The sequence below is a fragment of the Panthera onca genome, chromosome F1 (assembly GCF_046562875.1).
Source record: "Panthera onca isolate mPanOnc1 chromosome F1, mPanOnc1 haplotype 2, whole genome shotgun sequence".
Taxonomy (NCBI): domain Eukaryota; kingdom Metazoa; phylum Chordata; class Mammalia; order Carnivora; family Felidae; genus Panthera; species Panthera onca.
Window position 1 is genome coordinate 8,353,585 of NC_138355.1, and position 25,315 is coordinate 8,378,899.

Here is a 25,315-nt window from a genome sequence, read left to right on the forward strand (position 1 = left end):
TACTCTTGCAGTCTTGGAATACTGCCCTAAGACCGCTTTGGGGAAAAGCCAGGTCTGGCCTGGACAATAGAGGTCACATAGTTCACAGACAAGTGCTCAGCTGATGTCCCTTCTACAAACAAGCCAGCGTGAGTGCCAACCACATGACATGTATTTGTGGCCATCTTAGATCACCTTGTCCCAGACAAACCACCAGATGAATAAACCCAGGTGAAACCAGCAGAATTGCCCGGCCTCTCACGACCCAAATGTTGACAAATAGATTTGGATACTGTTTGAAGCCATCGCGTTTTGGGTGATGTTACAGTATAATAGGTGGCTGATAGAAGTCCATACAAAGCCATGCATTAAAAACAAAAAAGGAAGCAGGAAGCAGATAATACAATTGACAAAGAATTCTGCAGGAATGTGATTTTAGGCAGCAAACAGGACTTTTGGATATTAAAAGTGAAATGTGTGACTCAGGAGCTAATGGCTTATCATTTATTTATTAAAAACTTGTATATTTCTCAACATTTTCCAAGCTAAACCTAGAAGGAAAATCTTTTTTTAAAAAATACACTCACTCACACATACACACACACACACACACACACACACACACACACACACATTTACAACAGACGAAGAAAGTTCTAATTTGTCTTCACATCAAACACTGTTTACCACAATCAGTTAACAGAAATTACTGCAACATTGGCCAAGAGGACCTAAAACTAAGGATACATGATATTATGAGAAAACCTCATGTAATGTGACTGACAATGCTAGACACTATTTTTTTGGTGATAGGATTTATAAAAGTCAATATTATAATTTTACATTTATTACAGTCATATGAATACATTTTCAAACTATCAACTTACCATGGTTTTAGTGCAGTATCCTAGGGCAACTTCATAGTGAACCTGGTATGTCTCTTGTAATATATTTGGGCCGTATGATTCCACCACAATATACAGACCAACATTTTCTGGATAGACTATTTGAGTCCAGATGGACACGTTCTGTCCCTTGTCCAAAAAGAAAAAAACACTAAAAATATTATTAAGAAATGCCACGTAGGGGCATTTCTCTTTTGAATTGAAAGTTACACTTTTTGCTTCTAGTCTTAAAGGATATTCCTGTGGACGTATTGTGCCATTTTCAAAAACATGTATGAGATACATTAGCCCAGAGGAACTCATCGAGACTGCTGACTTCAGTGTACTATTTGTCCATGCGTGTAGTTTTACTGCATCTTTAATATTGGCCTTGAAGTAGAACATTATGTTATTTTCCATTTTCACCACCACATTTCCATAATAATCTGGAAAAGGAGGAGAAAAGTTTGTGTTATTCTAAGTAGCCACGAATCCATGCACTTCTAACCAAAATAATTTCTTTTGTAGTAAGGAAGGATTTGTCTGTTTTGAGAAAGTTAGAGTGTGCAGGCAGAAAACTACAACTTTACATGATGCTGAAGGACATCTCTCCCACTTCATAGTGGGGCAATGTTTCCCCTGGATAGATTTCTTCTTGCGTGTACAATATCACTTAGGTATATATGACATCATTTCCATTAAAAAGCTAGAATTAGTGCATTAAATAATAATAAGGATAGGCATGACAAGAATCATATTATTAGGAAGCATTGTATTATGGACAGCATTGTGTCCCCCCAAGTGAAAATATCTTTAAAGAGGTAATTAATGTTAAACTAGGTCATAAGGGAGGGGCCGTAATCCAATATGACTGGTATTCTTATTTATAAGAGGAATAAGAGACATCAGATCTCTCTCTGTCTCTCTCTCTCTGCATGCACACAGAAAAAAAGGCCATATGAGGGCACAGTGAGAAGGTAGCCTATGTGTCTAAGCCAAGAAGACGATCCTCATCAGAAACCAACCTTGAGATCACCTTGATCTTGGGCTTTTGGACTCCAGAACTGTGATAACATAAAATTGTATTGTTTGAGCCACCTAGCCCATGATATTTTGTTACAGTAGCCCTAGCAGACCAACAAAACTGGGATAAGAAACGGGGGTGGGTGTTGGTTCCTCTCATGTTCACTCTATAAATAAAAGCCAACTTCTTCCCTTAACAGAGTTTTATGCCTAAGTCATAGAGGTTCATAGACAATAAGTCTCTTACATTCTTTGGTTTTATAGCCATATCTGTAAAATGAACAGTGGAGCTAGTTGATTTCATAGCTTTCTTTCCATATACGACTTTCTCCGTGTACAGCTTCTAGGGGTATACTTTCCTTAACTAAAAAAACAAAAAAACAAAAACCCGACAACAACAACAACAACAACACCCCAAAACAAACCCAAACCACCCAATGCTTTAAGGGAACTGACCAAAAGGAGGAAGGTCGATTCATAGAATCAGGAAGGTTCAGAGTATATTATGTGTATGCATCTTACATTTGAAATTTGAATAAGTAAGTGATATTTTCACAGACTGCTGTAGTTTATATGCTAATAAAACCCCTAAATCAGAAATGCCGATTTTTTTTTTTTTTAGCATCATCGGAATACTTTAATAAGACATCACTGTCCACATAGATGTCCTTATAACGTTAAGCTTTCACACAGTCCTAGTGTTGTCAGTAGAAATTCAACAACATAATAATGTTGGCGAAATTATTACATTGATCGGTAAGGTGAATATGAAGCTTGGAATATTCTTCTGAGTCTTTTAGTAAAACTGCAAGGGTACTCTGCCCTTAGCGCTAAGGCAACACACAGGGCATCCAACACCAGTGCTGACAGGTCAGTAACACTGTGATGCTAAAGTGATTTGGTAACTTTTCTCATGGAACTTAGATCCTTTATAAATTTAATTTTGTTTTGTTGTGCTTTTGACAAAAAGTCCATCCAGGTGTACCAAATTCTTGGCCTGCTGTGCTGTGTGTGTGTGTGTGTGTGTGTGTGTGTGTTTCTAGAAACTTCACAAGGTGGAAGGAGGAGAGAAGGATGGATGCGGGTGGATGACCTAACAGAATATATCCGGATGTTGAGTGAGAAAAGTCGTTGCAGGATACACACAGTATGATGATATATAAGGTTTAAAATCTCACAAAACAAAAAACACATATTGCTTTAGGATCTTATATAGTGTCCAGGTCACTTGGTGACGTGGTCCTTGCCTTCTCCCACCAGCCTTGTTGCCACTTTTGGTCTCACCCTCTACCATCTAGTCATACACGATTAACTTCAGTTCCACGAACTTGCCATGTTCTCTTGCACCTCTGGGTCTTTGCTACTTCAACTCTCATCCTGACCATTGATCCAATTTTTCTACTGTGTACCTTCTCCCTGGTTTTGGTTTAGAGGGCTTTTCCCCTGTGTGGACTTTTCTTTTTCTTTTTTTAATGTTTTCTTATTTATTTTTGACACACAGAGAGAGAGAGAGAGAGAGATCGATCATGAGTGGGGGAGGGGCAGAGAGAGAGAGGGAGATGGAGAATCCTAAGCAGGCTCCACAGGGTCAGCACAGAGCCTGATGGGGGCTCAGACTCATGAACCATGAGATCCTGACCTAGGCCAAAGGCAAGAGCTGGACACTTAACCAACTGAACCACCCAGGCGCCTCTGTGTAGACTTTTCTGATGTCATAAATCTGAATTAGGTGTCCCTTCTGTGTGCTATATGGCACTCTCTCTTCTGCTTATCTCGCTGCTCATTGAAACATTATTAAATGAATTTTGGATTAAATATTAAGTTAAGAAGAAAATTAGGAATGACTTTAAAATAATGAGATTAAAAACATTGTATATAAAAGTTTGGGGATGCAGATAAAGCCGTAGTGAGAAAAATTCATAGCCTTATGCTTATTTGTAGCTTTAAATGCTTAGAAAATAAGATTGAAAATAAATGAACTAATCATTTAACATAAGAAGCAGGCCACAGAGCACCAAAGTTACAAAAAAAAAAAAAAAAGCACAAGTGAAAAATCAATAATGACAAAAGCAGAAATTAAGGAATTAAATAGAAAGCAGATTTGATAAATAAACTAAGAGTACTTTTCAAAAGAAAGAAAACAAAGCCAAAAAAAAAAAAACCCCTAAACACAATAAACAATATCTTGTGAGCCAAATTAATAAGGGGTGGGATACAGACAACATTATAAATAAGAAAGAGAATACTATTACAGACAATAAGCAATCTAAAAATTAAAATGGAAAACCTTTGCCAATAAAGTAGCAAACCCAGATAAAATGAATGATTTCCTAAGGAAATACAAACTTCTAAAATTGACTAAAGAGATGGGATATTTGAAGAAACCAATTAGAGAAAATACAAATAATGAAGTGTACAACATTCCTGCTTGCGAAGACCTAATATTGCACACATATCATCATCTCTTCAATAAATTGCATGCCTGTTCTGGCTACACAGTGTTCTAGAAACTTGTGGGGGATACATTAGGGGAAAACCCAGAAAGTCCTCCCTCTTGTGTAACTTACATTCCTTCAGGAATACAGTCAATAGGACATGAAAATAAGTGAATTATGTGGTGTGTTAGGAGATTAGGGCTACAGTAATCAAAACGACAGAGAGCTCATGCAGGTAGGAGTGGAACAGAATAGCCTAGAAAATGAACCTGGTTGACATGAGTAATAAATAGATAAGGAAGGTGGTATTTCAAATCTGGGGGGTAAGGGTTGGTTTCTAAAAGAGTGATTTGAAGGCAACATCAGCTTTCAGTGAAAGACATAAAGACAAAAAATAGAACGAAATTCTTAACTTATACCAAACACAATTCTGGATGAATTAAAGATTGAAATATGCAAATTAGAAAAGTAAAAATGATAAAAGAAAATACTTAGTAATATTTTTGTAATTGGAAAGACCTTTCAAATTATGACATTACATCCAAAGTCACAAGTAAAAATATTAACAAATTTAACTACACAAAAACACAAATTCTAAATACCAAATCCCTCCAAAAAGGTACAAGAAATTACACACAAGAGACAATATTTGCAATACATGTCAAAGATAAATGGTGAATATACACTGTGAGTAACGACCATATCAGTATCAATAAGAAAATAGATAACCCCATGCAAAAATATCTCAAGAGTAAGAACTGACAATCCATAGAAGAATATGACCAATAAACACATGAAACTAGATATAACTTCTAATTATAAAATGAGTCCTAAAATGAGAATTACCCATTTTTTTCTGTACTGTGGGTAAATATCAAATATGTCATATGAAAATACACATTTTCTAATACTTTTGGGGAAACAGACTGTGGCAACTTTTGCTGGAGAGCAACTGGAAAGATTTATTGATTTTTTGAATATTCAGAGCTTTGAATCACGAATTCTACATCTAATAACTTATATCAAAGAATACCTGTACAAGTGTAGAAAACATATACATATATAGAAGCACATTTCCTGCAGCATTATTTGTAGTAGCAAAAGAAATGAAGTCTGATATCTATCTATGTAAATATCTGTTTATACTCCTATTGGTCTAAATAATAGTACAGTTAAACCATGAACACTGTGGCAGTGAAAGTGGCATAGTTTTTATGTGTATTAGATATTTTGAAAATACAGCTTATTATGTTTTGAATTTTCTTTTTCAAAAGTCTGAATAAATTCACAGGAACTTTTGAATAGTGGGTTATTTGAGGAATGAAAATGGTGAAGGTGGAAGGCTTTTGACTTCATATTTCATGTTTATGAATTGTTTAAGCTTTTTATTTCCGTGTTTCCAAATGGCCTTCAGTACAACATTCAGACTTTAAGGTCCCTCTAAAATCTATCCCCAAGTGTTGGGATGAGCACTGGGTGTTGTATGTAGTGATGGATCACTGAATTCTACTCCTGAAACTAATATTACACTGTATGTTAACTAACTAAAATTTAAATTAAAATTTTTTTTTAAGTTTATTTATTTTTGAGAGAGAGAGAGACAGAGAGAGACAGAGTATGAGCGGGGGAGGACAGAGAAAGAGGGAGTCCCAGAATCTGAAGCAGAGCTGTCAGCAAAGAGCCCAATGCGGGGCTTGAACTCACAAAAGGTGAGATCATGACCTGAGCTGAAGCCAGATGCTTAATCTACTGAGCCACCCAGGCACCCCCTAACCAAAATTTAAATTAAAAAATGTACATATACATTTTTATACACTTGTGTAAAATGCACATACCCATACAGATATGTTAGTGGAATGCTGTGTTGGGACAAATGTAACATTAAAAAAATATTTTCTATAAAAAAAGTAAAAAATAAAATCTATCCCCAATTTACTATTCTAACCTTATCTCCTTATCATGGTGGCCAGCGGTCTTTTAAAAACACAAATATTCTGCTTCTCTCTTGCTGAAAACTCTTTAGAATTCCCTATACAGGCTGCAGGAGAAGGTCCAATTTTCTCACATGGCTTGTGAGGACTTTCATAATCTGAACTTCATTTCTCCAGGGGAGACTTCTTTTTTTCTCTGGAGAACTCTGTTTCAGCAGTGTGTGGTCTTTCGTGTCCTGGGTTGTACCCGTTGTCTCTGTCTCTGGGTGGTTGGGTACACTGTCTTCATTGCTGTCTTCACTGCTTACCTAACCTCTACCCATTTCCCAAGCCTCAGCTTAGACATCACTTCTCCAAGGAAGCCTTCTGTATCTCCCCACCCCCACCCCAGACTTGAGAAAGGTACTCAATTTATGTGATTCTGTAGCGCCCAATACTGGCTCTGTTATAGCATTAGCCATGTTGCATTGTTTGTAGGTTTACTTGTCTTTATCCTCTGCAATTTTGTAAGTGCTGAAAGGGTGGGGATTATGTCCAATTTCCATGCTATCTCCAATTCCCAGAAGAGCATCTCGCAAATAGTGCATGTTCAATGAATACATGTTCATCCATTTATTCAAAAAAGTACCTATTATATACTATATTAGACACTGTGGGTAAAGCAGGAAATATAACAAAGTCACACAAAGTTTGTTTTTTGTTGGAAGATTCAGTTAATGAATAAGTACACGTGTAATTTGTTAGATGAGAAGTGCTGTGAACAAAATGAAGAAGTGTAAGGGACACAGCATGGGAGTTAGGTCAGGGTTAGGGAAGAGCTCTCCAAACAGTTGGCATTTGGACTTAAACCTGAGTCCAATGTTAAGAGCCATGTAGACATCAATGTGAACAACGCTTTTGGCATATGAAACAGTAGGTAACCAGGGAACAGCAAAGAGGCCAGTCTGCAGCTAGGTAACAGTGAACAAAGGGTCAAGTGATAGATGACATCAGAGTCTGGGGCCAAACCACATACTGCTTTTCGGGCCATGGTAACAGTTTTGGATTTTATCCTGAGTGATACAGGAAGCCAAATGAGGGTTTTAAGCTGAGGAGTAATGTGATTTTGCATGTTTTGAAAGGCTCACGCTAGCTTCCCAGTGACTCTAATCTGGTGGAGGCAGGGAGAGCACATGAAAGGCTCTTACATGTATGGGCTGGAGAGGACACTGGCTTGGACTGGAGTGAGCATGGTGGAAAGGGGTTAGATTTTAGATAGACTTTTTAGATAGAGCCACCAGGAGCTGCCCGTGGATTAGTTGTGGGATGTCAAAGGGAAAGATTCGAGGATGAGGTCAAGGTTTGTGCCTGGGAAGACAGGAAGAGGTGATATTTACTTGACAGGAAAGGACTAGGCAAGGAGCAGGTTGAGATAGGAGTGAGAAACTCAGGGATCCGTTCTTGGATGTCAAATCTAAGATACCTACTAGTCATCCGAGTGAAGGTATGCTGAAGGCAGCTGGGAATAAGGCCTGGAGTTGAGGCTAGGGCTTATGGCCAGAGGGCAGAGCAAATGTAAACAGAACTCAGAAGATTCCTGAAAACCAAACCCTGAGGTGCCTCTCCATTTGGGAATCAGGAAGATGAAGATGGAAAAGAGGCTGAGGAGGAGTAGCCAGTGAGGTAGTAGGAAGAGTAAAAAAGCGATAGCCCAAAAGTCAGGTGAAAAAAAGCATTTTGAAGGGGAAAACTCTTGTGCTGTTGGTGGGAATGCAAACTGGTGCAGCCACTCTGGTTTCTCAAAAAGCGAATACCAGGACTACCCTATGATCCAGCAATTGCACTACTAGGTGTTTACCCCAAGGATACAAAAACGCAGATTCAAAGGGGTCCATGTACCCCAGTGTTTATAGCAGTATTATCAACAATAGCCAAACTATGGAGGGAGACCCAATGTCCATTAACTAATGAATGGATAAAGAAGATGTGGTGTATATATACACAAAGGAATAATACTCAGCCATCAAAAAGAGTGAAATCTTGCCATTTGCAATGACATGGATGGAGATAGGGTATATTACGCTAAGCAAAATAAGCCAAAGACAAGCACCATATGATTTCACTCATATGTGGAAGCTAAGAAACAAAACATGGACATGTTGAAAGGGGTAAAAAGAGGTAAAAAGTGATTCTTAACGGTAGAGAACAAATAGGATTGATGGAGGGAGGTGGGTGGGGGATGGGCTAGATGGGTGATGGGCATTAAGGAGGGCACTTGTTATGATGAGCACTGGGTGTTGTATGTAGTGATGAATCACTGAATTCTATCCTGAAACCATTGTTGCACTGTATGTTAACCAATTAGAATTTCAATAAAAAGTAAAAAATAAACTTCAAAAAGAAAAAGTATTTCAAGAATAAGGCCCTGCTAAGTGGTTTCCAATGCTGCTGCCAGGTCATGGAAGATGGCTGAAAATTGGCCACTGGGTTAGCACAGTGGAGGTCATCGAGAACCTTAACAAGAGCAGTTTCCATGGAATATTTGATTAGAGTGCCTTCAAGAGAAAGGGAGGAAAGAGGAAAAAGTGAAACTAGGCAATATTTTTTAGAGTTTTGTTGTAAAAGGGAACATAAAAATCAAAAGGTTGGAAGTTGAAGGGTGATAGAGGTCAAGAAAGACTGATTATGAATGACAGCGACATTTCCTTTAAATTCCATGTTTGGGGTTACCTCCTAACTAGGCTTTTTGAGGATTGCACTTCCTATTTCTCAGCATTGCCTATAATGTTTAGTATGCTACCTCAGGAATAACAAGATCAAGAATAACTACTATTAGCTGAAGGTTTACCATGCGCCCAGTTTTATTTTAAGCATTTTACATACAATCTCTTATCCAGTTGACACAGCCGCCCTACATTCTAGATTAGAATACTGAAGCTTGGAAAGGTTCAATGACTTGCTCATGGATGTGAATACAGGTCCACTTAACTCTACAAAATGTGCCATAGCTTGAATTGTGTCCCCTCAGAAAAGATATGTTGATGTTCTAATTCCCAGTACTCCTTCAGAATGTGACCTTATTTGGAAATAGGGTCATTACAGAGGCAATCAGTTAAGATGAGGTGCTCCTGGAGCAGGGTGGGCCCTGGTGTCCTTACAACAAGTTGGCGTGTGAGGACACAGGGAGAATGCGACATCGTGATGAAGGCAGAGGTTGGGATGATGCAGCTGCAAGCCAAGGGACGGCCAGGTTTACCAGAAAGCCACCAAAAGCTGGGAAGAAGCAATGAAAGATTCCCCTTTGGGTTTCAGAGGGATTCTGAATTCATGGCATTCAGAGGGAATTCATGGCTTTGCTGATACCCTGAATGTGGACTTCTAGCCTCCAAAATTGAGACAATAAATTCGTGTTGTTTGAAGCCACCCAGCTAGTGGTAGCCCTAAGGAGTCCTAGGAAATGAATACAACACCATATCACTTCCAACACTAAAATGCATATGTATGTGCTGATTGACCGAAATGAATCTAACGGGAAAAAAACCCCCAGAACTGGAGTTGGCCATTTTGCTATGTGAGATCATAACTGACCTTAGTGGAGCTTAAAACATATCCGTTTTTAGGCAGTAAAAAGTACACCTTTCTCTACCCATATACCCATATATTAGTGCATTTATAATTGTTACATCTTCGGAAGGAAGGTATCTACTAGAAAATCTAGAATAAATTTTTGCAGACTGAGAATGGCTCACCGATGAAAATAACATGAATGGTGCTGTTCTGTGACAACCTTGATAAGTTTCCAAACTCTGTAGGTGTTTGGATGACTCCAGTCTCGGTGAAATTGTGATAGCAATAGTAGACCCTATGTTTGTCCCATAGTACTAATTCTGGAAGTGCTGAATATAGAAAATGTGCATTTACAAAAGTGTCACTAGGGACATCTAATGCAAAGTCTTGGTTCATCCACTGCTCTGTATCTTCATTATATATTACCACATAAATCTTTTTGTTGACTGTGCATGCAGAGCAGTAACTTAATAACAAGGCAATCTCCAAAGGGTGTCCTGGATACTCAACATTGTGTATAGTTAGTGTATCGGTTGGTGATATATTTAGAAGGCTTTTCAGTTTTTCAGTAGTCATTATTTTCATAAATTTAAGAAGAGGATATCCAAGATAAAGTTCACTTTTGGTCCAGAGTGCGAAGATACTTCTTATTTTACTCTGTAACAAAATGGAAAATAACTTAAAGATCTTTTGTTTTAGGGATGGTCCTTACAATTCCTGTCTTCTAATTTGCTATATTTAAAAATAAAATGTAGTAACTATTAAGGTTGGACTCTTAGTGTATTTCTGAATAATACTCCAGGCATTGAAATACATTACATGGAAATATATCATATTATATATATTCATAAATATAAGTTATTTCAGTAATTTTATTCTTTATCTATAGACATAATTAATTTTAATTCCCTTTTAAATCCCCAGAGAATATCAGCCTTCTCTTTTCTTATGTATTTATCCACTCTGGCCAGGAGTGCCTTTTTGATGTTCACTACGGTCAAGATATAAAGACACTTCAAACATGAAGTTATTTTTGGAATGATAGCTTCCTTGGATATGAGATCAAGAGAAGAGAGAAGAGAGAACTTAAAACTTTGGATCAATACTACCCTTTTATGAACACAGGCTGTTAGAGAGACTGCTGTGTCTGAAATTCAGTGGGCCTAATTTCATTTAGCAAGCCAAGATCCCTCTTCTCCCCTGTCTCTTCTTCCCAATTGTTTCTAATTCTTAGAGATTTTTACTTAATATGTAACTTCTATTTTCATGACTGTCAAAAGGAGTCTCTTGGGCACATAGTGATAAAATGTTGACACTACCCAAGCAATCTACACATTCAATGCAACCCCTATCAAAATAACACCAGCATTCTTCACAGAGCTAGAACAAACAATCCTAAAACTTGTATGGAACCAGAAAAAACTCTGAATAGCCAAGGCAATCTTGAAAAAGAAAAGCAAAGCTGGAGGCATCACAATTCAAGACTACAAACAGTGTTACAAAGCTGTCATCATCAAGACAGTATGGTACTGGCACAAGAACAGACACAATGGAACAGAATTAGAGAACCCAGAAATGGACCCACAAACGTATGGCCAACTAATCTTTGACAAAGCAGGAAAGAATATCCAATGGAAAAAAGACAGTCTCTTCAGCAAGTGGTGCTGGGAAAACTGGACAGCGACATGCAGAAGAATGAACCTGGACCGCTTTCTTACACCATACACTCAAATCCATAAACTCAAAATGGATGAAAGACCTAAACATAAGACAGGAAGCCATCAAAAGCCTTGAGGAGAAAACAAGCAACAACCCCTTTGACCTCAGCTGCAGCAACTTCTTACTTGACATTTCTCCAGAGGTAAGGAAAACAAAAGCAAAAATGAACTATAGGGACCTCATCAAGATATAAAGTTTCTGCACAGCGAAGGAAACAATCAGCAAAACTAAAAGGCAACTGAAGGAATGGGAAAAGAAATTTGTAAATGACATATCAGATAAAGGGTTAGTATTCAAAATCTATAAAGAACTTATCAAACTCAACACCCAAAAAACAAACAATCCAGTGAAGAAATGGGCAAAAGACACGAATAGACGCTTCTCCAAAGAAGACATCCAGATGGCTGACAGACACATGAAAAAATCCTCAACATCATTCATCATTGGGGAAATACAAATCAAAACCACAATGAGATACCACCTCACACCTGCCAGAATGGCTAACGTTAACAACACAGGCAACAACAGATGTTGGCGAGGATGCAGAGAAAGAGGACAACTTTTGCACTGCTGGTAGGAATGCAAACTGGTGCAGCCACTCTGGAAAACAGTATGGAGGTTCCTCAAAAACTTAAAAATAGAACTACCCTATGACCCAGCAATTGCACTACTAGGTATTTATCCAAAGGATACATGTATGCTGATTTGAAGGGACACATGCACCCTTCAATGTTTATAGCAGCACTATCAACAATAGCTAAAGTATGGAAAGAGCCCAAATGTCCATTGATGGATGAATGGATAAGGAAGACGTGGTATATATATATATATATATATAATATATATATATATATATATATATATATATAATGGAGTATTACTCGGCAATCAAAAAGAATGAAATCTTGCCATTTGCAACTATGTAGATGGAACTGGAGGGTATTGTGCTAAGTGAAATAAGTCAGTAAGAGAAAGACAAATCTATGATTTCACTCATATGTGGAATTTAAGATCCAAAACAGATGAACAGAAGGGAAGGGAAGCAAAATTAATATAAAAACAAAGAGGGAGACAAACCATAAGAGACTCTTAAATACAGAGAAAAAACTGAGGGTTGCTGACAGGGTTTGGGTGGGAGGAAGGGCTAAAGAGGTGAGGGGCATTAAGGAGGGCACTTGTTGGGATGAACACTGGGTTGTTATATGTAAGTGATGAATCACTAAATTTTATTCCTGAAATTATTATTACACTATATGTTAATTAATTTGTATTTAAACTTTAAAAAAATTTTTTTAAAAATAAGAAAAAAAATAAAAACTGAAAAAAAAAGTCTAGAGCTTGTGTTGCTTAAATGAGTGTGAGATGATCTTCCAAGAGTAAATATATTAGAAACAAAGTGATGAGCCTCTCATAGAGAAGACCCAAGGTTATGCTCATTCTTGGCAGAGGGATGGGAAGAGGAATCCATCATAAATATGACATATGGGAATTCCAAGGAGCCTCAGCCATGGAATGAGTTTTTACCCACCCACAAACTTTCCCATAGATCTTCACCTAGTGCATAGGTGTAGTAAGCCAAAGGTTTTGGGACAAGGCCAGGGAGCTGAGAGATCCCCTTGAGGCATTCAGGGACTCTCCCAAAAATAAAGCAGTAATCCTCTGAAGACAGGGAGGGGGCAGGCCGCAAGGCAGCAAAGTTGAGAGAAATCCATCTGTACTCTGGATTCTCAGCTACCATAGGCTGGGAGTGGGATACGGGGGTTGAGAGACTCTCCCTCTGAGACATGCTTGGCCTTTACAAAGTGTAAGGCAGCCTCCCTGCCACAACTGGGGACAGGGAAGCATGAGAGAGAGAGAGAGAGAGAGAGAGAGAGAGAGAGAGAGAGAGAGAGAGAGAGAGAGAAGAGAAAGAGAAAGAGAAAGAGAGAGATCTCCCAATGCCTGAAAATCCCAGGGCAGATGAGGAAAGAGAATTCCTTAGCGATCAAAAGCTGGCAGCTAGACTATAAAGCAGAGACAGCTGCCCTCGAGTTTGGAAAGGTGGTGGGCCAGTTGTAAAGTATGAAGAGATCCCTGGAATCTTGTCAGTGCTAAGAGCCCAGGTATGGCTAAAGAAGTAATAACTGATAAAAATACTGAAGGACCTACTGGAAAAGATGGGCAACGCGAGTACAGAGATGGGGACTTTCAGCTGAGATATGTAAATGATAAAAAAGAACAAAGTGAAAATGTTATAAATAAAAAAAATATGACATCAGGAATAAATTATTAGACGCATTGAAGAGTAAAGTGGGAAAAGCTGAGGGGCTGTGAGCTTGAAGACAGGTTAATATACAAACTGAAATACAAAGAAAGAAGTAGAGTAAACACAAAATGAACAGACTGAGGTCTGTGGGACAATATTAAATGGTGTCATATATGCATTTTTAAACCCCTAGAAGGAGAGGAAAAACAGAATGGTGCAGAAGAAATATTTGAAGAGATAATGTCCAAGAACATCCCCAAATTAATGACTGACATAATCCCAGAAGCCCAAGAGACTCAGTTGAACCACAAACAGGATACACACAAAGGAAATCACACCTAACTACCAATGAATAATACATAATAAAAATGCTGAAGACCAAAGATAACGTGCAAATTCTAAAAGCAGCGACAGATAAAAAGACACATTGTATATATGAGAACAATGGCATGAATGATGGCTGACTTCTTCCCCAAAATGATAGAGGCCATAAGATAATGGAACGATGTCATCATAAATTTCTTTAAAAACAACAAAACCCAGCTGTCATCCTATAATTCTGTATTCAGTGAAAAATGCCCTTCAAAAATGAAGGCCAAAAAATAAAGACACCTTTATACAGACAAATGCTGAGAGAACTTGTTGTATAGGAAAATTCAAAGATATTCCTCAGGCAGAAGGGAAATGGATTCAGGAGGAACTCTGGATATGCAAACAGAAATGAAGCATGCCTGGGAGAATATATCTATAAAGACTTATTTTGCCATCAGTTTATATCTATATATCTATATATCTTTATCACAATTGACTATTAATTCATTTATTTACTTTCTTTCTTTCTTTTTTTTTTTTTTTTTTTTGAGAGAGAGAGAGCACACAAAGTAGGGTAGGGGCAGAGAGAGAGGGAGAGAGAGAATCCCTGTGCTGTCAGCACAGAGCCCAAGGTGGGGCTCGAACTCACAAACCATGAGATCATGACCTGAGCCGAAATCAGTCAGCCGCTTAACTGACTGAGCCACCCAGGCCCCCTGACAATTGACCTTTTTAAAGGAAAAATAGTAACAGTGTATTTTGAAATTTATAGCATATTTAGAAGTAAAATATGAGATAAGAATATAAAGGGTGGGAGGGATATAAATGGAACCATACAGTCATAAGTTTCTTACACTGTTGTTAAGTATATACTACTTGAAATTAGACTCTGATAAATTAAAGATGATTATTATGGGGCACCTGGGTGGCTCAGTCTGTTGTGCATCAGATTCTTGGTTTTGGCTCAGGTCATAATCCCACAGTTCATGACACTGAGCACTGCATTGGGCTCTGCACTGACAGCAGGAAGCCTGCTTGGGATTCTCTCTCTTTCCCTCTCTCTCTGCCCCTTCCCCACTCATGCATGTGCACGTGCATACACTCTCTCTTAAAATAAATAAATAGCCTTAACAAAAAGATTGTTGTACAGCCAAGTGCAATCACTACAAAGAAGATCTTGAACAAAAAAAAAAATGAACACAGTTGAAAACAGAGATACTGAAAAAAACATGATTCCTTCAGAGGAAGGAAGAGAGAAACAAAGGAACAAAGAACATGTGGGGTTACTGGAAAACAAATACCAAGATGGTAGACTTAACTCCAACCATAGCAGTAGTTATGTTAAATCTAGGTGGACTGAATACTATAATTTTTAAAATATTTTTTTAATGTTTATTTATTTTTGAGAGAGAGAGAGAGAGAGAGAGTGAGTGCAAACAGGGGAGGGGCAGAGAGAAAGGGAGATACAGAATCTGAAGCAGGCTTCAGGCTTTGAGTGGTCAGAATAGAGCCTTACATGGAGCTCGAACTCGTGAACTCGTGAACTCATGAGATCGTGACCTGAGCCGAAGTCAGATGCTTAACCAACTGAGCCACCCAGGTACCCCTGAATACTATAATTTTAAAGCATATATTGTCACACTGGAGAAGAAGCAAGATTGCAGTTTATAAGAAGTATGAAGTCACAGACAGATTGATTGTAAAGGGATAAAAATAATGCACCATATAAGCATGAAACATAAGAAAGCTAGTGCATACCCTCTAGAAGAGTTTAGATAATAAAAGATTGGACACACCCAATGTTGGTGAGATGTGGAACGAAATGAAAAAAAAAACTGCCATAAATATTTTATGTTTTAATTACTATAGCCTTATAATAAATTTTGATGTATGATAGAAGAAATACTTTGCTACCCAACCATTCCAACTCTCAGCTTTTTACTCTTTGACATGTATTTTAGAATCAGTGTACTGAGCTCCACAAAGTAACATTGGGAGTTTGACTGGAACACCATCAAATCCATAGATAAATCCGGGAAGAATTGAAAAGCTTAAAATATTCTGTATTCTAATCCATGAACATGATATAGCTATGTATTCGGACCTTTATTAATATTTTTGATAATATTTTATTTTCATCTCAACCAAGATCTTGTACATTTTTAATGGCATTTGTTCTTGGAAATCTGGAAATTTTTTTGGTTCTCTCTTGAATTTCCGTATGACTTTTAGAATCAGCTTCTCAATTTCTATTAGAAGCCTACTGGGATTTTAACTGATGTGTGCTGAATTTCTCAAGCATTGACACCTTAACAGAGTCTTCTCACCCATGAACAGATCTCTCCACTTAAGTCTTTTATTTCACCAGTAATATTTTGTAATGTGTGTGTGTGTGTGTGTGTGTGTGTGTGTGTGTGTGTGTGTTATATGTGTAGTGTGTGTGGTGGTATGTGTGCGTGGTATCATTTTTTTTAGCTTTTAAATTCCAGTGAGTTAACACACAGTGTAATATTAGTTTCAGGTGTACAATATAGTGATTCAACACTTCCGTATATCACCCAGTGCTCATCACTCCTTAATCCCCATCACCTATTTCCATCACCCCTCCACCCACCTCTCTTCTGGTGACCATAAGTTTGTTCTCTATAGTTAAGGGTCTGTTTCTTGGTCTGCCTCTCCTTCTCTTCCCTTTGCTTGTTCGTTTCGTTTCTTAAATTCCACATGAGTGAAATCATACGGTTATTTGTGTTTTGTAGTCTTTAAGTGTGTATACACTTGCACATCTTTTGTCAGAATCATCCCTAAGCACTTAATATTTTATAGTGTACTATGAATAGTATTTCTTAAAGTTTCAATTTATTATTGTTCATTTTTATGCTTGTATATTTCCTATGCAAAATTAAATTGTATATTTCATATGGAAATAAAATTGAGTTTTTATATTGATATTGTAAACTGCAATCTTAGTAAACATATTTATTAGCCCTGATGGGTTTCTTGTATATTCTGTAACCTTTTCAGCATCTAATGATGCTGTTTGGTAATAAAGACAGTTTCACTCTTCCTTTCCAATGTACATGCCTTTGTTTCTTGACTCATTGCACCTACTAGAATGGCCAGCACAATGTTGAATAGAAGTAATAGGAGCACACATTCTTGCCTTGTTCCTTATTTTAAGCAAGGAAGGCAAGAAAAAAAAAGAAATAAAGAATATATAGTGTTAATAGAAAATAGATACCAAAATGGTAGACTTAAACCCAACCATAGCAATAACTGCATTAAATCTAAGTGGGCTAGTCTTTTACCATCATGTGCAATGTTAGCCATTCATTTTATATGAGTGTCCTGTGTTAAGTTGAAGAAATTCCTTCTTATTCCTATTTGGCTGATTGTTAAAATCAATTGTGTATATTGGATGTTGTCAAGTGCTTTTCTGTGTCTATTGAAATGATCATATGGTTTTTCTTTTGTTGTTTTCTAATATGGTAAATCGTGTTGATTGATTTTCTAATGTAAACCACTCTTTCATTCCTGAACTAAAACCCTACCTGTGCATGATATATTTTCCTTTCTATATATTGTTGGATCTAGTTTGCTAAAATTTTGCCTAGAAGTTTAAAATTTTGTTTATGAGAGATATTGCTATGTAGTTTTATATTTTTCTAATATGTTATTCTTGGTTGTAGTATCAGACAAGCTGCTCCATGGAATCAATTGAAAAGTATTACTCCCTCTTCAATTTTCTGAAGTTTAGAACTGGCATCATTTATTTTTAAAATATATAGCAGGACACTGATGAAATCCTCCTGGCCTGGAGCTTTCTTTGTGGGAAGGTTTTTAAATAACAAATTCAATTTCTTTGATTGATGTAAGAGTATTCATGTCATCTGTTTCTTCTTTAGTTTTTTTTTTTAATGTTTATTCTTTTCTTTTATTTTTTTTTAATTTTTTTTTTTAACATTTATTCATTTTTGAGAGACAGAGAGAGACAGAGCATGAGTGGGGAAGGGGCAGAGAGAGGGAGACACAGAATCAGAAGCAGGCTCCAGGCTCTGAGCCATCAGCCTAGAGCCTGACGCGGGGCTCACTCACGGACTGTGAGATCATGACCCAAGCTGAAGTCAGCTGGGTGAGATCATGACCCAAGCTGAAGTCAGCTGCTTAACTGACTGAGCCACCGAGGCGCCCCTAATGTTTATTCTTAAGAGAGAGAGAAACAGAGCATGAATGGGGGAGGGGCAGAGATAGAGAGGGAGACACAGAATCTGAAGCTGGTTCCAGGCTCTGAGCTGACAGCACAGAGCCCAATGTGGGGCTCAAACTCACGAACTGAGAGATCATGACCTGAGCCAAAGTTGGACGCTTACCCAACTGAGCCACACAGGCACCCCTGTCATCTGTTTCTTCTTAAGGAGGCTTTGGTAGTTTGTGTCTTTCAAGTAACTTATCCATTTTATGGTTTTGAATGTGTTTTAGATTCTTTTTAACTTTGTATTTACAGTTGTTTGTAACATTGTTTTACTGTCTTTTTGGCGGCAGCAGACTTTGCACCGATTCTAAATATTGGCAATTTGTGTCTTCTCTTTTTTGTTTTATCCTCAGTCAGTCTGGCTAAAGAGTTGCCAATTTTATGGATCTTCTCAATGAATCAGCTTTTTGGTTTTGTTGATTTTCTCTGTAGGTTTTCTGTTTTTATTTTGTTTTGTTTTTCTTAATGTCATTAATTTACCCAATGATTTTTTTTTTATTTCCTTTCTTCTGTTTACTTTTGGTTGAAATCATTTCTGGTTTCTTAAAGTGGAAGCAGAGATCATGGATTTGAGATATTTCTTCTTTTGTAATATAGAGGATTAATATTATAAATTTCCCTCTAAGTATCTCTTCAGTAGCATCCCACCAATTTTGACATATTCTGTTTCTATTTTCTTTCAGTTCAAAACAGTTTCTTTCTTTCAGTTTAAAAAGTGTTTATTTATTTTGAGAGAAAGAAAGCGTGAGTGGTGGAGGGGCATAGAGAGAGAGAGAGGGAGAGAGAGAATCCCAAGCAGGCTCCACACTGTCAGTGCAGAGCCCAACACAGGGCCCTAACTCATGAACCCTGAGATCATGACCTGTGCTGAAATCAAGAGTCTGATGCTTAGCCAACTGAGTCACCCAGGTGCCCATAGTTCAAAACACTTTCTAATTAGTTTTTAAAATTTGTTCTTTCTTTAAAATATATTACAAAGCTGTAGTAATCAAGACAGTATGGTATAAGCCCCAAAATAGACATAGATCAATGGAACAGAATAGAAAACCCAGAAATGAATCCACAGCTATATGGACTATTAATCTTTGACAAAGCAGGAAAGAATATCCAATGCAAAAAAAACCCAGTCTCTTCATCAAATGGTGTTGAGAAAACTGGACAGTGACATGCAGAAGAATGAACCTGGACCACTTTCTTATACCACACACAAAAATAAATTTAAAATGAGGACCTAAATGTGAAACAGGAAACCATTAGAATCCTAGAGGAGAACATGGGCAGTAACCTCTTTTACATTGGCATAGCAACTTCTTACTAGATAGGTCTCTTAAGGCAAGAGAAACAAAAGCAAAAATAAACTATTGGGACTTTGTCAAAATAAAAACCTCTGCAGAGCCAAGGAAACAATAAGTAAAACTAAAAGACAACCTATGGAATGGGAGAGGATATTTGCAAATGACATATCTGATAAAGTGTTAGTATCCAAAATATCTAAAGAACTTGTCAAACTCAACATCCAAAAAACAAATAATCCAGTGAAGAAATGGGCAAAAGACATGAATAGAAACTTCTCCAAAGAAGACATCCAGATGGCCAACCTCCACATGAAAAAATGCTCAACATCAGTTATTATCAGGGAAATACAAATCAAAACCACAATGAGATACCACCTCATGAACCTGTCAGAATGGCTAACATTAACAACTCAGGCAACAACAGATGTTGGCGAGGCTGCAGAGAAAGAGGCTCTCTTTTGCATTGTTGGTGGGAATGCAAGCTGGTGCAGCCACTGTGGAAAACAGTATGGAGGTTCCTCAAAAAATTAAAAATAGAACTACTGTATGCCCCAGCAATTGCACTACTAGGTATCTATCCAAGGGATACAGGTGTGCTGTTTTGAAGGGGCATACGCACCCCAATGTTTATAGCAGTGCTACCAACAGTAGCCAAAGTATGGGAAGAGCCCAAATGTCCATCGATGGATGAATGGATAAAGAAGACGTGGTGTATATATACAATGGAGTATTACTTGGCAATCAAAAAGAATGAAATCTTGCCATTTGCAACTACGTGGATAGAACTAGAGGGTATTATGCTAAATGAATTAGTCAGAGAAAGACAAATATCATGTGACTTCACTCATGTTAAGACTTTAAGATCCAAAACACATGAACAGAAGGGAAGGGAAGCAAAAGTAATATAAAAACAGGGAGGGGGACAAAACAGACTCTTAAATATGGAGAACAAACAGAGGGTTGCTGGAGAGGCTGTGGGAGGGGGGATGGGCTAAATGGGTAAGGGGCATTAAGGAGTCTACTTCTGAAATCATGGTTGCACTATATGCTAACTAACTTGGGTGTAAATTAAAAAATAAAAATTTTAAAAACTTAAAAAAATGGGCAGAAGACATGAATAGACATTTTTTCAAAGAAAACACTCCAATGGCCAACAGACACATGAAAAGATGCTCAACATCACTCATCATCAGGGAAATGCAAATCAAAACTACAAGGAGATATCACCTCACACCTGTCAGAATGTCTAAAATATTTTATTCACTATATTGTCAAAAAGAAAAGTTAATCCAATTTTGAGAGCACATGATATCTTTGGGTAAAATAGTTTTTTGGGCCTTTTGCCCACATCGAGGTAAAACAAAACTCTCATAATATAATTAAATGACTCTGCATAATAACAACCAAGATTTATTTCATTCTTTGTTGTTGGAAATGAATCTCTAAACAGAGGCTTCTGAAAATTTAGGTTAGGAAGATGGTTTTACTTACCACCAAAAATAAAATAGCGCTGCAAAATCTGCATAGTATAGTCTCTTTTATATCATGGAATTAAGTGATATGGTGAATTTGTCTAAATGTGTAAGTCTAATATACATATATATATAATCTTTTACTAACCTTTAATAAATGTCTGGCCCAACACCATTTTCTTGAGGTAATGCCAATAATTCCACCATCAGGAAGATTTTCATTTCTTCCCAGTCTTTTGAACGCAGTAAAAGTTTTGATGTAAAGAATACCATTTATTAGAAAAAATATTCCATCCCATGATATGTTCACATCAGACACGTTGTGTCTCTCATCGTCAGTCAAAATGTTTGGAGGCACTCTGATTCTGGTCCAAGTACGGAATGAATCATTTGTTTGAAAGGTCTCCATATCAGCTACCACCACAACCGATGAAAGAACACAAGTAGCCCAGGCTAATATTAACTGACTACCTTGCGGTGAAGTGATTGGTAAAGAGTCAGGAATCTCGGGCATTGTCAACAAAGGGAAGGTCAGCAGGAAAAGAACATCTGCAATAAAGCAGTCTTGAAAAGCCACTTGATTTCCTTTAATTTCCTTTAGCACATCATCTGTTGTCATTGGCACTGAAATATGCCAGGTCCTAAGAAGAAGAAGAATATGAAAATTAAAAATATAAAAATTAAATATAAAAATTATGTATATAAAATATTAGAATTAAGTGTAGAAATTATAAACATAGAATGTATAAAAATGTAATGGCCTCTCTTGTCATCCATTTTGTACACTACTGACATTTACCATCTTTAAAAAAATTTTATTTTTATCAACATAAATCTGGGTGAAACAAATTAAGTAGCACTAAAAGGCTACCCCTGCCCCATTTCTCCACATTCTTCACTCTTGTTCCCAAAGGAAAACAATCTGGACTCTTACAGCTCTCTCATTTGCAGTGTGTCTCCAAATTCTCAAATATTCTTATGCTTCTCTCTTAATATATAATTTTTACACATTATCTATTGGCTTCTTATATGACAGATGAAGATGTATTGCTCATAAAGTTTAACTACCCATACGTCTCTTCTCCAACATCACAGTGTTTAGCTAAACCTATAGGGTTTACATTGTTTTACTATGTAAATATTGTTTACTACTGAGCCAGTTATTGTACTATAATTACATCTTCACATATACACATATATATTCATAATCCTTCTCTTAGAGTTAATAATTATTTGATTTTGAAAATCTGTTGTTTCCTAAGTGTGCCAGGAGGTGAAATGGTGCTCCCTAATATTTTCCATGTGGTAAAGACAGGTCATCTAGTACTTGTTCACTTCATAACTCTCTGGGCTGAAGGCACCATGTTCTCAGTCCAGAGCTTTGATCTTTCTGGTTTGGCTAAAGAACATCCTTCAGTACCTCTCTGTGAAAATATAAAATTGAACATAAAAAATATATATGAATGTGAAATATGAACGTACATTCATGTATATGTGAATGGAAAATATATGAACATAAAATTTTAAGACCCCCGAATATCTGAAAATATTTTACACACCTACTGGATAAATTAGGCAGAGACTTCAGAGCTCTGAGGGCATCTTCTCCCTTCTTTTTGTATTAAAGTTTACTAATGAAAAGCCAGATGATACACTGATTCTTGCTATTATTTAAATGGGTTGCCTTTCTTTAAGATTTTAGGATCTCCCCCTTTTTTTCTTGGTATTCTATTATTCAACAGGGCTGGGTCTATCTTTTGAGTGGACATACAGAGGAATTTGTGAAAACAAGCATTCTACCATGAATCTCAGAAGTCGTGAAAAATTCCAAGGAGAATTTCTTAGCAGGACAATCGAGGAGATGTTGGGTTGTAGATGTTCAGTGAACATCTCTTGAGTTTTATATTTCCTCAGTGAATACATACCTGGGTGATGGCATTCTGCCCACTCGGACTGTGGTCCTGGCAGGTCAAGGCAGCCCATGTTGGGGCATTTGTAGGGTTATCACCAAATCACCATGCTGCCATGACACTCAATGCAATTACTGTTTTTGGCAAGCCACACTACTGACTCGGTAACATCAGTTTCAAGTACAATTTCTAAAATCATCATGGGGTGCCTGGGTGGCTCATTGGTTAAGCATCTGACTCTTGATTTCAGCTCAGGTCATGATCTCATGGTTTGTGAGTTCAAGCCCCACCTCAGGCTCTGCACTAACAGTGCACAGCCTGCCTGGGATTCTCTCTCTCTCCCTCTCTCTTTGCCCCTTCCCCACTTTCTCTCTCTCTCTCTCTCTCAAAATAAATAAATAAACATAAAAAAATCATCAGTACCATTTTGTTACATTGTCATATATATACACACACACACATATGTATATATATAAATATAAATATATTATTCTATATATAATAATAATTTCATATGTGTATAGCCCCATTATAACTAAGCATCGGTGACTATTTTGTTTGAATGGATAACTTCCTATCTACAAGGCCTAGAAAGGAGCCAGCACTCAAGGCCTAGCTAAGACATACTGAGCATTTCAATTTTCTTTTTCCTTATTTTTTTTTTACTGCCTTTCTTTTTCTTTTTCTTTCTTTCTTTCTTTCTTTCTTTCTTTCTTTCTTTCTTTCTTTCTTTCTCTATTTCTATATAATTTATTGTCAAGTTAGCTAACTTACAGTACATACAGTGTGCTCTTGGTTTGGGGGGTAGATTGCCGTGATTCATTGCTTACATACAACACCCAGTGCTCATCCCAACAAATGCCCTCCTCAATGCCCATCACCCATTTCCCAGCCCCCCATCCCCCTATCAACCTTCAGTTTATTTTCCTCAAGAGTCTCTTATAGTTTGCCTCCCTTTCTGTTTGAAACTATTTTTTCCCCTTCCCTTCCCCCCGTGGTCTTCTGTTAAATTTCTCAAGTTCCACATATGAGTGAAAACATATATCTGTCTTTTTTATGACTGACTTATTTCACTTAGCATAATACCTTCCAGTTCCATCCATGCTGTTACAAATGGCAGGATTTCATTCCTTCTGATTGCCAAGTAGGTATTCCATTGTATATATAAACCACATCTTCAATTTTCCACGTCTATCATTTTGTTTTCAAATGTTTGATTTTTTTATGGTGATCATACACGTTTCAAAATTCTTTTCTTACTTCTTTCCCATTTTATAACATCTTAATTTCTTTTATGTGTATAATATCTTCTCTTTCTCTGAAGATTTTATACTTTTTTGTGATCTTTTCTTTGGCTCCCTCTATGTGTTGTTTCCTCTGAGTTCTACTGTTCTTTTTGTTGATTCAGGTGTCTGGCATTCATATTGGAACCTATAATTCTCTGTTAGTCTTTGGTTGTCTAATATTTAAGAGAGAAGTTGTAATAAGTTGTGTGTGGGTCAGCTCTGAGGGACACTTCTTGCTCACCATGTGCTCCATCGTGCTTTTTCCTTTCCGACTCCAATTTAAGTTGTTTTAAGTAGGTCTGATCAGTTAACACAAAGAAAACTCCTCTTCTATCTTGCCAGGATGTATGCTAGGTTTCCATATTCAGGGAGCAGAGCAGGAGGAAAGAACTGAAGGCACACTGGGGGGTCCCCATCACTTTAGAATTCCCTCTGTGAGCTCTTAATTAATACAATTTCATGCTCTACTAAGTCAGTTACCACTTCTCTCTCTGCTTTCTACTTTCTTGCCTCCCTTCCCATTGCTTCTCCTTGTAGGTTGCAACTATCTTACTGAGATTATGGGGGAGAGTGGAGATAAACAATTGTATTTAATCTGCCATGTTGTAATTTATCTCCTTTAAACTGAATTTCATTAAGTGCTGTTCTGCTTAGAAACATCAATGGCCCCTTAATTATATCCAGGAAAAAATTCAAGCCATTCCAAATGATTTTTAGGGAATCTCCATATTTTTTCCTATTCAATTTCCCTTGCCATATTATATTTCAAGTGTGTTCTTTCTGTTTGCCTGTCAGAACTATTGGTGCTCTTAATGTCCCGTGGGAGTTCCTCTTCCATTCTCTTGTCTTTATGTTCTACTGTTTTTTAAGTCCTGCCCAAAACTATCTCTTCTATTTTGCTTTCTTGTTTTACTACAAAATGTATCTTTTATAAGGATAACCTTTTCTAAACCCTGATTCTAAACCATCATGTGGATGGTATTTTATGGCATCCAAGGCAATATTAAAAAATAATAATAATAAAAAATA

The 25,315-nt window shown here is 37.2% G+C and overlaps 1 protein-coding gene across 4 annotated transcripts in view; it reads right to left on the reverse strand.

Moving 5' to 3' along the window:
• The window catches only part of CATSPERE (catsper channel auxiliary subunit epsilon), a 192,117-nt gene that overhangs the window by 49,517 nt on the left and 117,285 nt on the right, over positions 1-25,315 (reverse strand). For all 4 annotated transcript variants that reach the window (XR_013553113.2, XM_078440779.2, XM_078440780.2 and 1 more), the window contains 3 exons: positions 21,239-21,731; positions 9,981-10,455; positions 867-1,309 (listed from right to left, as the gene is read on the reverse strand). Coding sequence is in view for 3 of the 4 variants with exons in the window: in XM_078440779.2 (XP_078296905.2) it covers positions 867-1,309; positions 9,981-10,455; positions 21,239-21,731 (1,411 nt within the window). In the remaining variant the exon portion in view is untranslated. The remainder of the gene's footprint in view (positions 1-866; positions 1,310-9,980; positions 10,456-21,238; positions 21,732-25,315) is intronic.